Source organism: Stegodyphus dumicola, chromosome 9 (assembly GCF_044657685.1).
Source record: "Stegodyphus dumicola isolate Sdum_Otavi_A_Nest chromosome 9, ASM4465768v1".
In the NCBI taxonomy this organism is placed as follows: domain Eukaryota; kingdom Metazoa; phylum Arthropoda; class Arachnida; order Araneae; family Eresidae; genus Stegodyphus; species Stegodyphus dumicola.
This window is the reverse complement of record NC_140776.1, coordinates 179,644,585-179,662,179: the sequence shown is the minus strand read 5'-3', so window position 1 is coordinate 179,662,179 and position 17,595 is coordinate 179,644,585. Positions and strand designations below refer to the sequence as shown.

At 31.3% G+C, this 17,595-nt stretch overlaps 1 protein-coding gene across 1 annotated transcript in view; it reads right to left on the bottom strand.

The window, feature by feature from the left end:
• Positions 1 to 1,127: 1,127 nt before the first annotated feature.
• LOC118182134 (opioid-binding protein/cell adhesion molecule-like) overlaps positions 1,128 to 17,595 on the bottom strand; it is a 35,808-nt gene continuing 19,340 nt past the window's right edge. Inside the window, exons 5-6 of the mRNA XM_035351436.2 lie at positions 7,994 to 8,155; positions 1,128 to 4,992 (exon numbers count right to left, since the gene is read on the bottom strand). Of these exons, the coding sequence (XP_035207327.1) occupies positions 8,034 to 8,155 (122 nt within the window). The 3' untranslated portion in view covers positions 1,128 to 4,992; positions 7,994 to 8,033. The remainder of the gene's footprint in view (positions 4,993 to 7,993; positions 8,156 to 17,595) is intronic.

Sequence of the window (17,595 nt, the reverse complement as noted above, 5' to 3'; positions counted from 1 at the left end):
ATAATACGCTGGTTGTTCACGGTTAAAATTGTTGAAATTTAAAAAACACGCTGTCGTGAACTGCTGATTATCAAATATAAAAAAAACGTGAGATTCCAAGTATCCTTCGCACTGCTTTAGGAGGGGGAAAATAGTTGATGCGTCAACTCGGTTTTTAGGAGCCATAGTAGCAAGTACCTGGAGTACGAAAAAAAAGCGTGATTCGTTTACTTATAGTGTGGTTTGGCAACACCGAGTGAGTGGGGTCGAAGGTCACATTTCATTACCACTTATCACGAGGATAGCACGTTGCACAGTATTTTGTTTTCGTATTTTGTCTTTCGTCTTCGCTAACGTTGATGAAACATCGCCGGAGATTTACTGCTGAGAGGTAGTTGAGAAAACTGAAAAAGATGGAAATAGAGAAGCGGGCCGTTATTGGTTTAATCCTAGTATCCGGTGCACACGGGATTTGACTACTTTTGGCGACTTTATGATGAGCAGTAAAAACGGGACATATACGATGAGTAGTTAACGGGTCATTCAAAGAAAATATATAGTTAAACATAGTATATACTATGTATATAGTATATATACTATGCGTGTATAGTATATATATAGACGTTCTTTGGATCATTTTTGGTGTTGGCGATAATTTTCAAAGTCGCGCCAAGGCTGCACCATATACTAGGATTTTACTCCGTTATTTTGAAGTGGACAAGAAAGCGGTGAGAAATTTGCGCAAACAAAAGGATGTGTTTAAAAAGCATGGGAATATTGCCGTATTAAAAAAACGTAATTTCGGACGTATAGTCCGCAGACTATCCGGTGGTGCGGACTATCTGACAATTTTTAAAATTTTTTTTATATAAAATCGTGTCTGCGGACTATAAGTGCGAAATTACGGTAATAAAAAATGAAGTTTACGTTCAAAATGTTAAAACTAGAGTAAAAATTACAAAACGTGTGTAATAGCTGATAGATATGAATCAGTCATTTGAATAAATTTAAATCCTATATCCGATGTTTTTAAACACACAAAAATATTTACTTGTTAAATTTGTTAGACAGCAATCATAAATGAAAATAAGTGAAACAGAATGTTGGCAAAATACTTATTTTCACTAATAAAAATTTCTGAACATTAATCAATACAATAACAACTTTATTACACCTTTCTGTACAGAACAAATAACTTAAAATTGTACTTTGTTACAATGACGGCAGATACAATTCAAATTCAACTCTAGAGATCATATAATACATTTTTCACGCAACACCAACAAAGTTAATAAAATTTGTATAATATATGTTATGACTAGTAGAGCCATAGTTAAGTACTACTCAAAAGTTTAAGAGAAAACATAGTTCAATGTATGAAGATTCTGAGCAGAAATTCTCTCATCATCATTCTTTGTTCGTAAAGCAAAGTTATCGCTCTATGTAACAACTGCAACAACAATGCAGTTCAACAACATTAAGAAATAGGACTAATTTTATTCCAACATTACTGATTAAATATAATTTCTTATGGGATTTAAAAACCATGCACAAAATATGTTACAAATAATAAATGCATTTCAGTAATAAATGCAATTTAAATAAACAGTTTCAGTAACAAAAAATAACTCACTTGAACATGAATTTAAAAAAAAAAAAAAATGACACTTCTTGAGTTTAAAATTTTCTGTAAAATACAGCTTTTGATAATAGCATAAATATAACATTAAAAATAGTCTTACAATATTTTGCTCATTTTAAAAAGACAGCCAAAGTAGAATTCAAATTTCAGAGGTGCACAAAGATAAAAATTTTACCAAATATATAAAAAAAAAAAAGCAGTTTTTCATACTCGATGCCAAATTATCTATTACTATGCTCATTCTGTGCCCACAGGAGTTGACTTAAAACAACCCACCCACCCTTTTTTTTTTTTGTCAAAAATAATTTATTATGGCATGTAAGATAATTAATCAAAAGAGAAATGCTATATAATTGGACTTATGATGCTACCTTCATAAAAGTGCTTTAACTGAGTTTTGATACTTTGCTTATTGCATTTTAAAATATAACTATAATTAGGCTGAGTTTATTTTTAAACAGTTTTTAGCATTCAGAATTAATTTTTTGGGGCTAATGGGATAGGAGTCTTTAAATCCTCCTAGAACTAACTAATCTACAATATGTAATTCCCCCCTCCAATTTCAGATTTTAAGAATATAAAATTAGAAGCAGAACCTGTCACAGGAAATGATTTTTCATAGATTAAAAGAAATTTGATTTTTTAATTCTACAATTTTTTCATATATTTGATTACTGAATTGATAAACTATTCATTTGCATTAATTTTGTTTTATCTCTAATTAGTTTATAACAAAATCAAAAAAACAATTCTTTACTCTCTTTTTTTCAGCTTTCAGAAAAAGACCACGATCCTAATTTAAAATGTGCAAATTTATATTTTATGTAACAAATACTAAATTAAAACCATTAAAACAAAATACATAAAAAGAGAAAATATATTTTGTTTACGTACCTTTGAATAAAAAAATATTAAATTAAAAGGTTATCTCACGAAATACTTTATATGAAATGTAACAGGAATCACTGAAAGTTACCACATCGAAAAAATTAGAGGGAGGAGGTTTCTGATTTCATACATCAGGTCCCATTACCATTCAGATGGCAATGTATCACCAGTTGAAAGAAGAAAGAAAATTTAAAACAAAAAGTACACAGCATCTTTTCAGAAATAGTGAGTAAAAGACAATTTCATATAAAATGATGTAACGGTTTTTACATCATACATTAACTGCAATGCAGGATACAAGATTAATATATATGATTTTTCAAATAAAATATATTCAAAATTTCCAATTATTGAATATTAGAGAGAGCCTGAAAATTAAAAAAAAAAAATTCCAAAATCTTATTTTCATTCAGTTGACTTCAAAAATTCTAACCACAGCAAAATATCTCTCTTCCCTCATGATACTGTATGTACAGTATTATTTTTTTTTTTTCTTTTCCCCTTTAAATGTAGACAGAATTTAACATTTATAATGAAGATTAATACTATTTCCAAGGAATTAGGAACTATTTGCTGAAATACGTTTTGAACGGAAAGCTTCTCATTCAGAATTTTAGAGTAATTGTACTCAAAACAAACTGAATACTTCATTATTATAAAAATACAGAAATCAGTCAGAAAACTTTATTTTACAGAATTTATAAATACTTTTCTAGCATTTGATATAGCTACAGACAGTGAGTGGATAATAGGTGTCATGAATTGTGCATTCATAATTATTAAATTTTCTTCTGAACGTTTACAAATAGCATTATAAAATTAATTTATTTTGCACCTCTGTAAAATTGCAATCTACAAAACTATACTCAGTCAATGTAATTATTTGTTGAAATACAACTATTTATTTTCACAGAATAGATACAAAACCTAGCATTCCTGTAGTTATCTCTGAACCATATAATGAAATAACTCTGATTAATATTATAAATGAAAACAAAATTAATTCAACAATCCACTAATAAGAGATATACTAATTACTTGCATTTGATCAGATAAATTAAGTATACATCTCAAATACTAACAGCAAAAAATATTTTGGAAAATAAGATATTGCATAAAACAAACAATTGTAACACTACCAATAAATGACTAGATACACAAGGAAAAGGCTTTAAATGCTTCATAATTATATTTGCATTCTTTAAAATATTGTACAGTCAACTCCCTAATGATGACATTTAAATTACAAGAAAGGGAATTCATTTTGTACTGTAATTTGAAGAAAAATACTATTCACAGTTTATCATTGCTTTTAGACAATTTAACCTGCAGAGTGTATTAATTTAGTTGTAAAACTTAAATCGGTATTAAAAAGAACAAACTGTAAATAATGACAGAATAAATATCATTAGAAATTAACTATATTATAAAAGCAGTTTATGAGCAATATTTTGCAAAAGAAGTTGAACAGTGTTATGGAGATCAAAATCATGTAAAAAGGGTTGATTAAAATTTGTTCAATGCTTATATTCAGGATCATGTACAATTAAATTATGAACTGTTGTCGATAAAAATAACTCTGAAATAATATGACATCATCTGTTAGCATTGATTTTATGCTGATGGCCTGCAATAGTAATTTTCTCATTATTTTACAATAAACAAACTTTTTTTTTTTGTTGAAAGAATGTGATTAATTCACTCTAGATAACTGGGAGTTAACTGTATATTTAAATTCAACAAAAATATTTATTTTAAAGTAAAATTAAAATATTTACCATTATTTTGTCTTGCTTTTCATCTATGACAAACTTTATTATCAAAGAAATATAATTACTAGTTCTCCCAGTAAAATTTGATTTTAAAGGAGCATAATTTGGCTTGCCCAAAATTCAAATGCAAGGACAAACAAAGATCATACAAATAAAGACATAACATGAAATAAAATTGAACAGTTTCTTTAAAATAGTTATAGCACCATAAAAGAAAATAATGTAAAGTATTAATTAGAAACTTAACACAACTTTTCTAATAAATCATGGATAAAGGGGTTTGTGTATATTATATACATATATATAAATATAATTCTAATAAAAAAACTCTAGAAGCTCATAATTTATCAGGAACAAGGTTTAACAGAATTGTGAGATCATATACATACAACAAAGTCGATTAAAATCATACTTATATACTTCCTGTTAAAACACACATCATTTCAGGGAAAAAATAAAACATGAACAATAAGAATTCATATGGATTGGGAAAATACATTTTACCTCACATCCACAGAATCAACAAGTATTTCGGAATTCATCCCTTAGAACTTTCCATATAAATTACACTTAAAACATTCCAGTTAATTGTCTTTTTGATCTTTCACAATCACACACATGAAATATGTTCGTCTTTCTAAGCAAATGCAAAGAATGACATGCAAAGAGAATGACCTTTCTTCACACATTTTGCTTCTTTCAATTCATCACCTACAAATACAAAATTAAGAATCCTAAATATCAAATGCTGTTAAATAAAAATGATAATGAAAGAAAAAGACATTAAAAAGTAGTTTGAAGATTAATACAGTAATGTGAAATAAACATATTAAATAAAGGATGATTATAAACTGTCTGGTAAAAATTAGAACAGAGGTAAAAGCAGATTTTGCAATAAACTGTATGTGTGGAAATGGCATGTGTAAGTTCTGGCAAATAAGGAATGCATGAACAAGCAACTGTAAATTTAAAAAAAAAAAAAGTCAGTGATTCAGCTTTTCACAGTTAGGCGCTCAAAACTCCAACCACTAATAATACCAGAATGCCGCCCAGTCGGTATAGTGGTTAGGGAAGCTGACTGCGATACCGAAGGGCCTGTGTTCGAATCCCAGAGAAGGCATGGTTGTAACTGTTTGTCCCTTCATAGGAGGCGATGGTGGCCCAACTATTAAATCCCTCCATAATAAAAAGACCACATCTGGCCTTGCATAGATTAATAGACTGGGTTACACTGTAACTGTTCACAATCTGCCATTGGGGGGGAAAAAAAATAATAATACCAGAATCACAGCATGATGCATGAATTGACACATACAGTACAGAGTCATTGAGACTTCTTAAATGTATGAATTTTTATTTTATTTTTTTAATTTAAGTCAGAAATACATTAGAATTGATATCAAATAAAATAGGAAAAATACTAAAAAAAAAAAATCTAAGCTAAGTTTTTATTATAATTTTTGAAACAATATTATTGTTGCCAAATGGCTACATTATGGGAAAAAAAAAGAGAGATAGGCAAACGTGTAATAACAATTTTATGTAATAATACATACCTTTTAAAATCTTTCAAACAATTTTAAAACTTTGAATACATCAAAATAACAAAAAACACAAAATCAAAAATTTGTAAACACAAATGATGTCCACACCCTAGATATGAACTTGCAATAATGACCGTTACACCAGTGTTACACTGAAACTTTCAAAAGTATATACGTAATCAGTATGCATCCAATTGATTATACCATGCAGTAAGCTAAAATTTGTGTTTTGATTTGATTTATATGACTAAATATGAGTATGCTGCCAAAGTGGCAACTACATTTAAGGGTTAAAGTTATGTGAATTTATGATAAACAGTACTACTAACGAATCAAGATATGACAAATAAATACTAAACGCATTAAGTAGTAGATAAATAAAACCTGCCTATTCTCCAAATATTTGAGTGTCTAATTTTAATTCCAAAAGCAAGAGTCCTCTATGGCAAATAGGAAGGTATATGTTATCTTGACACGGTTGAGAATAGGTCATTGTCGACTAACTCATGAAAGGCGAGAAGAATCCTGTTGCACAAACTGTAATGAAGATATGACAGTCCACCATATTTTATTAGAATATCATAGCTTCGATTATCTTAGCCAAATACATTTTTTATGTTGAAAATTAGATTTAGAAACTCAATAGAGAAAAACTATTATCACAATTTGTTGCAGTTTTTAAAGGATACTGACTTCTATTATAAACTAATCTGTTTTTACCTCACCTAAAATATACATAAATTGTCCACATGAAGCTTTTAGCATACTTTTTATTCATTTTTTTACCTTTGTTTGGCATAGATAATTTGTAAAAATTTGTGCCAGAAACTACAATAAATTGAATCGAAAAGCAAAAAATGTCTCAAATGATATTACTTTATGTACTTTATATATAAAATATGATGTTGAGTCAAATATAATTAGACATTAATACGTGTGAAAGTCTGAAGATGAGATTCAAGATGCTCACTGTCAAAAAAATTGACTAAGCATTCTGGCATTAACCAGTGGCCACATGTGGCTCGGAAGGCCAGGGACACCATCCAGCGACTGGGCTGGGAGACACTACCCCAACCACCATACTTCCGAGACTACCACCTTTTCCATTCCCTGGACACCTATCTTCGGGGGAAATCCTTTAACAACCACCAGACCTTGAAAGGGCCCTCATGGACTTCTTTGTGTCCAAGACTCTTGAGTTTTACCAAGATGGCATTACACAGCTAGCCACTCATTGTCAAAAGGCACTGGATGCCAATGGTGATTACTTTGAGGATTAGCAGTGATTATTATTTGTTTTATGACTTTTTCTTTCTGACTGCCCAAAATGGCAAGAACTTTTTTACCTTGTATACGTTAATGTTGTAAGCTGAAATAACCTCCTTTAATAACATCGAGAAAAGAGGCTGCATCCCAACGACTACAAAAGAACTGTAGAGTATTAATTGTTGTCACCACATTCGATAAATTCTGAAAAATGCTATACATTAATATTATAAGCTGAAATAACCTCCTATAATAACATTGAGAAGAGGGGCTGCATCACAACAACTACAAAGGAACTGTAGAGTATTAATTGATGTCACCACATTCGATAAATTCTGAAAAATGCTGTTCCCAAACAGAAGTTTTAAAAGCAGAAATTCAGGCAGAGCACCACTAGATCTGACTATAATACTAAAGCAGTCTTTTCACTATAACTTAGTAAACTTAGCATTTTTCACATTCACATTATAGAAGACACTGGAAGTTTATATTACACTTTCATATAACCTTTAATTAATATAATACTTTTATTAAAGGAAAAATATTCAGTTTTAAAACAGGATATATTTTTTAAATATCACTTCATTATTCATAGGCTTTTTACAGATCAAAGAAAATAAATCCTTTATTTTCACAAAAGGGGAGAAAAAGCAATATCAGACATTTACGGTTACAAGACTTACTGCTGACAATTACAAGACAATCTTAATTTTAAATTAGCTTGTTTAACATACAGTGAAACCTGATATTTTAATCACACGATTTTGAACTTACAATCACATTTCTTTGCTTTAGCAAAAAATTTTTTAAAAGTGTTATGCTTTAAAGATGTATTTTAATTTTGAATATTTAACCATATAAATATTTTTTAATTCTAAAAGGGGTGGGAAACATTCTTTTACCTTCGAGCCTTCCTAGAAAAATGTTTCACATTTCAGATGGTCATCTTCTTAGGAAACATGCTATTACTATTCCAATGAAAAGTAATAAATTGTTGACATTTAATTCAAAACTTTTCTGAGTAGCAGATCCTTCAATGTTCTGAACGACTGCTTGCTTTTCTCCTATTACAGGAAATACATAAATATAACTATTTCAACACACACAGAAAGATTATCTCCTTAAATATTAATTTTATAACAAACATTATCTCAACATGCATTTAAAAAATAAAAGCGAATATCAAAGAAATGAGAAAAAGCAAACTACTTAATTTCATAATTTTAATGTACAAAGAAATACATATATCTGGTTGTAACGAAAATTTTCCGCCAAAAAATTTTCTTAATAAAGCTAAGGGGAAAAAACATGAAAGCAGTACCTTTAGTAACAGTAGTAATTACCACCAAAATCTATGATTTTTCAGGCAACATTTTGGCAGTTTTTTAAAGCCTTCGGCCCAGAAACTTGGTGGCCACAAGTCCAAAAACGTATCAACCTCATTTCGAATGTCCTGCGCAGAATAAAAGGTAGCACCAGCAAAATGTAGCTGTAGGTGTGAAAAAAGGTAAAATTCCATAGGAGTGGCAAAAGATCCCATTTGAGTCACATACAGTTCAACGTTTTTACCTGATAGCAGCATTAACACAGACTATCATCTCATTGTACACATTACTGTCGAGGGTTTTACCTTTTCACAGATACTTTGTGGATAATACCACACCAATCCTACCACATACAAAGCATTTTCTTTTTGTTACTCAAACTGCACTCTGCGACACTACCGACAGACTCATCAGTTGCAGACCAACTTCCTTTTCGGCCTGTGAAGTAAATCCACTTTTCATTACAGTATGACTAATGAACATGGCACTAATGTCTAACTCCTTAGCAAGCTCTCGAGTGGCTGCATACTGACCTTCCAAAAGTTCTTGTAGGTGGACCTCATCAACATCAGCAAGCTGGCCAGACTGCTCTGTTTCTTGAATGCCGTAGTCCTGGTTTTTGAACTTTCATTACCAAACCTTCACACTGTCATATGATACAACATTAGTACCTAAAACTATACACATGATTTGGTGACATTCTTTAGCTAACTCTTTGCAACAGAACTGGAATTAAATGATGGTTCTAATCTGATAGCGTGATAGTTCCATTTCAGACACCTTGTACTTAATGAAAACAACAATTTTTTTGCAAATTTCACAACACAGTGTTCTAAAGAAAGTCTCTTTCTTTCAAATGCCAAAAATCATTTGACAAAATAGGATTAAACTTGACAACGCAAATTTTTTGAGCAGACAATATTTGCAGTGGCGGGAAACTTTCGTTAAAAGCTGATATTATAGATGATAATAACCTCATATTCATAAAATGAGCACAGAGCATACATATGGATCAAAATCTTAATGAACAAAATTACAAATAAAATATTAATTTTAATTAATGCAAGGTATGTTCTAGAATTGTAATTTTACATTTGCAAATACATAAGCAAACAGACAACAGTAAAGCTTTTGATAAAATTCCAGTCAGCAAAATGCAAAATAAAGAGAAAGTTTTTAATTAACTTCTCAGAAGTAATCCTTTCTCATAAACAAAATATAGGCAGGACAACAAAGGGCTATTCTGCAGTTCTATATAAAATAAAAATACATTACAAACCACCCTTCTGTTCAAGAAGTGGTCTTGAAACATCCTTCCTGCCACTTTAAATCGGAAGACTTTTGAAAAAAATGTGTACACCACATGAGTTCCTTGTACAGAATATTAAATTATACGCAAATTTTCCTGGATTTCATTTAAACTTATTTCCTCGAATTTCATTAGAGATATATTTCTCACTCAATTAATTTAGTTCTCACTTCGTGGCAAGGCAAAAATACATAAAAACTCAAAATATCTTCATTAAAAATTGAATATTTCCTTTTGGTCCCACTCGGCAAAAAGACACTGAAGGTGCAGAAAGTTTTAATTCACTATTCTGCTAAGTTTCAAATATAAACAAATGTGGCTTCTATGGTAAAAAAAAAAAAAAAAAATTAGGCTTGGCCGCACTTAAACAACTTTTAATTTATTGGTAATTCTACAACTATTGCAAGCAGATCAACTAAAGACATAAAAACCTTCACCAAAAGATAAGAATAACATAATTCAATCATTTTTAAAGCAAAAAATGCACAAAAGAGGTCTTTATTCTGTCCTTATGTACAGATGTCATGCAAAAACATCATTAAATTGCATTCAATGGAGGTCAAAATGGATATTTTTGTTGAAATATGAGACCTGCAATTTTTCGTGATTACAATACTTCCTTTACTCCTATACAGACATTGAATGCATCTGCAATAAGTTTTTGCTTTTAATAAAGTGAAACTAAAAGTTTCATTACATTTATTATTTTGTTTAATTTTTCCAATCAATATATTTAAAAATTGTCGAATGTAAAAGGAAAACACATTTTAAAGCATTAATTATTTTTAAATAACATAACTTTAAATATATGTTATTATTTAAGTATAGAGCAATGTTTGCACTATATGGCAAAATACGGCACACAATTTTTTTTTCTCCAAAGATGCACATGTCACCACATTCTTCCAAGAAAACTTTCTTGCTTATTTTGCCATCAGTTCATTTCGACAATGGTATAGTTAAACATATAAAATATATCTTTAAGGTTGATAATTTCAATAAATAAAGAAAAGGATGGAATGATATACTCAGAAATGCATTATTGGCAACATTTGCTTAGAAAACAAGAATGCTATATAAGATGAGAACATTTTAATTTAATGATGGCTACTAGGCAAACCTGGCACATATATCTTTTTCTAGAAAATTGATGTATGTAGTCCTGTAATGGAAAAGCTCTTAAAGTTATTACACTTGCTAAGGAAAACATTGTGAAATCCACAAATCATTATATCAATAATTTTCAATTTCAGTTCATTTTAGTATTGCCAACATGCTGAAGTGTCGTTAAAGATGGCAACACACAGCATAAGGATTTACATTCCAAAGCACATAGATTTTTATTTTCAATACAATAAAAAGCATAAATTTAAACATAACTAAAAAAAACTGCCAAGAATTTGAACTTCAAATATAGACATGCTGATAAATTCCCAAACCGGCACAATTTTTAGCACATTTACAAAAAATTGCTGTACCTTTCTGTTAAAGCACTGTAGACATTTTTTGGGGAAAAGGGGGTATATTTCTTTAAAGCCAGACATCGGCACTTTCATTTAAATGTGGCTTAAAGCTGGAATGACTATGCAGCCTCATTCTTGCAGTAAATAAAGGTGTCCGAATACAAACATAGTTTGCTAGATCGTTACATTCCTTGCATTCACATCAAGAGTTAACTTTTATTGAATTTTGTGAACCAAAGTTCTTTACATTTCCTTGCTTCAAATGAATTGCACCACAATAGTTGATTGGAATAATTACATGACAAAAGTATGTACCAAGTTCTTATTTTATCTTTTTCTTAATCTTAATTTCTTATGCATTAGTTATGGTAAAGCATAATGTAATAACACACTCGTAATATCTGCCTTTCATATGTGCATTAAAATTTGACACCTGCCTTCTACAGAAGAGTAACATGTGCACTATTCCAAAGTTATAACATCTCACCATACAAAAAATGTGTTAATCTATAACCGTCAGCTGAATATGAAGCTGCCAAACAGGCATAGCGGTTAGTGTCGCTGACTGATGTGACGGAGGAATCCTGGGGAAGGCACGGCTGTTTGTAAATGTATAGTGTCGTTATGGCATGGAGGCACTCTAAATATACGGTAAGAGTATATTAGGCACTCTAAATATGCTGTGAGGAACGAGAAATGGAGGCACTCTACATGGAAACGAGAAGATAGAACTTTCACACAAGAGCCGAAAGTTCTTTCGTGCTCTTTGGTGGAAGGAGAGAAGAGTGGGAGACCCTCGGACCTGTCTCCACACGTTGCTTTCCATTAAAATTGGGTGCGGAACTGAGCTAAATTGCACTGTCACCTATATGGTGCTCAAGGTTGTAAACTTGCACTCCTTGCCACAAGGAATTTTGTATGCCTGGGCTGACTATGTCAGACAAGTGAGCATAAGTAACAACAACAGCTGAAAATGACTGACAAAACAGTAACAGATCAGAACAATTACCTGCGGGAAATTTGTATTTATATTGTTCTAAACACAGCTTCTGGTAAAATGGGAAAACTTAATCTTGAAATTTGAGAACATTTTCCTTTTTGCTGTTCCCCATGGTTCTATTTAATCTAGCACTGAGAAAAAAGTGTGTGTGAGGGGGGGGGAAATAAGTGTTGCATGGCTTTAATATAAAAGTATCAAAATTACTGCAAAACATGAATTTTTCTAGAAATTTTAAAAAAAAAAAATTATTTGGCAAATAAAAAAATGTAACAATTTTTCACAAATAAACAATTTGAGTGGGCTGAATCAAACAATTCAAAGCCTGCAATATATTTTAAAGGTTGATCTTTACATTATGGTAACTTGGCGTTTTTTTGGCGAAAATTTGGTGACCAACTCTCCTACAGCAACCCTCTATTTTTTTTTCCCGCCGCCATTTTGTCTTCACGAAGTAAAGACATGTTTCTTTTCTTTTTATCTACTGAACACTTCTTCCAACAATCTACTAGCCGAATAACACTTATGCTAGAAATTTTATCTAACAAAACTGCTTAATCATGACAAATATTCACTGCAAAATTGGGAAAAAGTGCACAATACCATACTCCTTACGCGTTTTTCAAAATAACACATACACATAAACCATGTACATGCCGACTTATTTTTACTTAAAAAAACATCCCAGAATTGCACAAAAATGGCATTGCGCACACTCTTCACTATATCCATGTACACTGCTTTTTTCTCATAAATTAGAAAAATTTCATGAAAATACATGACAATTTTCTCAATCTTTAAACCCGGTAAAAAGAACATATATGAAATTACCTGATCGCGAAAAAGTATTTACCCTTTCCAAATATGAATATTTCCACATATAAAATAAATAAAATATCCAAAAACTTTTACCTTTAAATCATCTATTACATTATACATGTCACCAATGAATTCATACCGCAAGCATTACAAATACTTAGTATCAAATATTTAAATTATTTCCATGCACGTTTACTTCAACTTAAACGTGTACCAAATTCCTACAAACATAAAATTCACAAAATAACTATCCTTTAATTAAAATATCACTAAACCATGTACACGTCAACTTATTTTTACTTAAAAAAACATCCCAGAATTGCACAATGGCATTGCGCACACCCTTCACTATATCCATGTACACTGCTTTTTTCTCATAAATTCGAAAAATTTCACGAAAATACATGACAATTTTCTCAATCTTTAAACCCGGTAAAAAGAACATATATGAAATTACCTGATCGCGAAAAAGTATTTACCCTTTCCAAATATGAACATTTCCACATATAAAATAAATAAAATATCCAAAAACTTTTACCTCTAAATCATCTATTACATTATACACGTCACCAACGAATTCATACCGCAACCATTACAAATACTTATTGTCAGATATTTAAATTATTTCCATGCACGTTTACTTCAACTAAAACGTATACCAAATTCCTACAAACATAAAATTCACAAAATAACTATAATTTAATTAAAATATAATTAAATTCAAAAACACTACTTAAAATATAAATGAGCACATACATTAAATTAATACATACATAAATACCCATTTCGAATTCACTTTAGTTACGGCCATGGGATCCAAAAATTCACGAACACTGTTTCACACAACACAGAATAAAGCCAAATACAAAATTTCCAGTTTTTTTCCCGATTTCCCCCCTTTTCCGATTAAAGAACCGTAATTCGTCCATTAATATCACATGACATATCCCATGATCTCTCATTTCCCTCACACAAAATAATGCGTAATCGGAACTGAGTACTGCTCACATTATTACCAAAGTCCCAGGTAGTAACCTTTATCGCCTCCAAAATGTCGCCAAACTACCAGTTACCATATTGTAAAGATCAACCATTTTAATTACTATAGTGCTGTAGCATGTATTTTAATATCAATTAAATATAATATTAAAAAGCAAAGATCTAAATTAATAAAAAATGCTCTGATTGCTAATAAAATGTTAATTTTTTAATCAGTTATAGAATGATTAAACTCAAAAGATAAATTAAATTTCTAAGAATGCTGAATGGCAACACTAAGGAATGGTTAAGCAAAAAGCCGTATCCCAGATAAATTGATGACCTTACTGTTTCACAAAGTAGCAAACATTTGCCAAGGCATACATTCCTTGTAGTGAAAAATAAAGATAATGTAAGGCAGTGCAGGATTTATGTATAAGCTACACAAGCTATAGCTTAGGGCTCTCCCAAAAATTAAAATATAATATACACTTCACAAAAGTGAAATTGCAACACAAAGAAAGAATGCTCGTAGCATTATGCAAACTGCAGGATTGAGAGTTGTGAGATGGATATGCAAATGATTAAAAACACAGACACATAAAATCATTATAAACCAATTTATTCAGCATCTAATGTGCCCACCTCAGGCAGTGATAAAGGACACAATCCGGTAAGGCATGCTATCAATGAGTTCATTTATGGTTGAATGAGGTAGCCTTTGCCAAGCCACATCCACTGCTGTAAGCAGATCATCCAGGGTTTGGAGCCGTGGTCCTCAATTAATGTCATATCCAATGACATCCCACAGGTGTTCGATGGGATTCAAATCTGGAGAGGCTGCCGGCCAAGGTAGAATGTCAAATCCGGTCAGGCTGTTAAGAGTACTCCGTATGACATGCGGCTTGATATTGGCTTGCTGGAATACTGTGTTGGGTGCACCCTGCAACCAGGGCAGAACAACAGACTCCACAACTTCCGTGACGTAGCGATCCACTGTCAAACTGCTGTAATGTGTACCAAGGGCATCTTTGATCAAACATTATGCCATCCCAAACCATAACGTCCGGTGCAGGACCGGTGTGACGCTCGGCGAAATGGGCTGTTTTGTAGCGTTCTCTGGATCGCCGCCATATTCGTTACCTGCCATCATTCCTCCACAGACAAGATTCGTTTGTGAAAAGAACCTGATGCCACTTGATGATCTGCACACTATGACACTGACGCCACACCAGGCATCTAATCTTGTGTTCAGCAGTGAATGGTACCCCTGCGGTTGGTACCCATGAACACAAGTGTACTTCATGCAATCTGTTGCATACAGTTTGGGTGGACACAGATCCACCTGCTCCTGAAGGCAACCAGCTTCGTATGTCACGTGACGCGGAGAAATGGTCTCCAATAGTTGACCACCGAATATGCCAGTCTGTTCGCTCTGATGTGCACCTGTGCACACTACTTCCTCTTTGACGTGCATGTACACCTTCTGAAACAATCGTGTGACATAATGTTGGATGGTACATTGTGCCCAACATGAATGGCTACTGTATGCAGCGACAAAACGAGTTCATGAAATTCGATAATATGGTCACGTTCCACAGTCGTTAATTGATGGTATTGAGCTCGCCAACGTCTCAAAGGCATTTTCTATGTTTCTTCTATGCTCTAAGTCTTCAATGCTCCATAAACCCTCAGATGGTGTTTATGACAACAGAAAGTGGCTTACCTTTATAGCCCGCATATGCATACCAAGTGATTCAAGGTGTGCACAACTTTTATCATTTGCATATACACTCTTGCTCCTGCAATTTGCATGACACTATGCGTTTTTTTTTCTTGATGTTGCATTTTCACTTTTGAGGAGTGTAAACATAATATTAAAATATAGTATAACAGACTTGTAACAGGCCCCATACCTCAAATATTTTAAGGCCCTATCAAGTTTAAATCTGGCTCTGATGCAAGGTAATGGTGCAAAGATTTTGTAAATTTCCTGTTCAGGGCACTTCTCATATAAAAAGTACTACATGCAGTAGTAGCTAAATGCCCAATGATAACAATAACAATTGAAGAGTTGAAAGAGAACAACTGAAGAGTTTATTTCCTTGAATGATTAAAAAAAAATAATTATAAATAAACAAATAGAAAGGCAAGAAAATGAAAGAGGAATATCCACTACATCTAAAAAATATATCTATGCTCATCTCATAAATACTATCTTCCTACATTACCTATGTTATCTTTCTCAATAAACTAAGCTAGCATTATTAATTGAAAGTATCTTTTTAATGTCCAACTATTATGTTATGTATTGGCACAAGGAAAATAAATTTGCTTTTATACAGAAAAAAAAAAAAAAAAAAAAAAAAATTGCTAATAATTTACATTTTATGTGTTTACAAAAAAAAAAAAAAAAAAAAAAAAAAAAAAAAAAAAAAAAAACACCACATCACCACCACATTTTCAAGTTACTTTCTTTCAGGAGGGAGGGACAGACCTAAAATCATTTCCTTCTGTTGATTTTCTAATATATTTTAATGCACATATCTATGTAATAAAGCAAACTTAGCAATATTGGCCGTAAAATGTTGATCCATATTAACTTGGCAGTTGAGGCAGATTAAATATCCATCTTTATTTCAGTTGACATTAGCAGGTGCAATTGACTTGGCACTCTAATCGTGCCTATTCAAGAATATTTACATTGCGATAAGAAGAGAAGCAGCATATAAACATCTTAACGATAACAGAGCTAGAAGAAAAAAAGTGAAGTTATCTAAAATGATAACTTATTAAGATATAGTTTGGGTTTAAGTTTGAAAGTAGCTATGTCATCAGCATTATGCAAGTCATATAATATTGATAGATCTAGAAATGATGCAGTCTAGAAAAAGGCATTACTATTTTTAGAACAAAGAAAGGAAATAACCAAATTAAAAATTAGGAGAAAGAATTACATTAAAAAGAAGCTAAATTACAATTGAGATTTACATATTTTTTATCTTATACACACACACACATACTGCTCTAATCATAAGCCAAGCCATTTGGTATTCATAATTAAATAATTAGGATAACTTTGTTTAAATCAAAAATTGTGATTTTGTTATAAAGCTCTCTCTCTATTTATATACTGCTTTAATGTAGCACTAACCATAATAATATAAAAATTAATATGCAATAATATAATAATATAAAAATTTAAATAACATAAAAATATAACATCTATGATTTTTAGCTAGTAACGTAAATTTGTAATCATGTTAACTATCCAGCAATGTTCAATGACGCTTAAAGAGAAAATTTTACACATGAAAAATTATAGAATTTTAATAATCCACAACCACTTAATTTACAAACACCTGCAGTTTATGGGCATTTATGGATTTAAACTAACAAAATTTTAACTATCAGAGAATTAAAAATGGCAAATTTAACACCAATTCTTTCTCACAGGTGCATGCATTTAAATCACTACGCTGGTGTGCAAAAATTAAGCACGAAGTCGAAAAATTAGCATATCAGCTGAACGAAGAGGCAGAGCGGACAGAAAGACCAATCAGAAGATTAAGTAAGGTGATGTATGGTAGCATATGCGCAGATATGCAGGTAG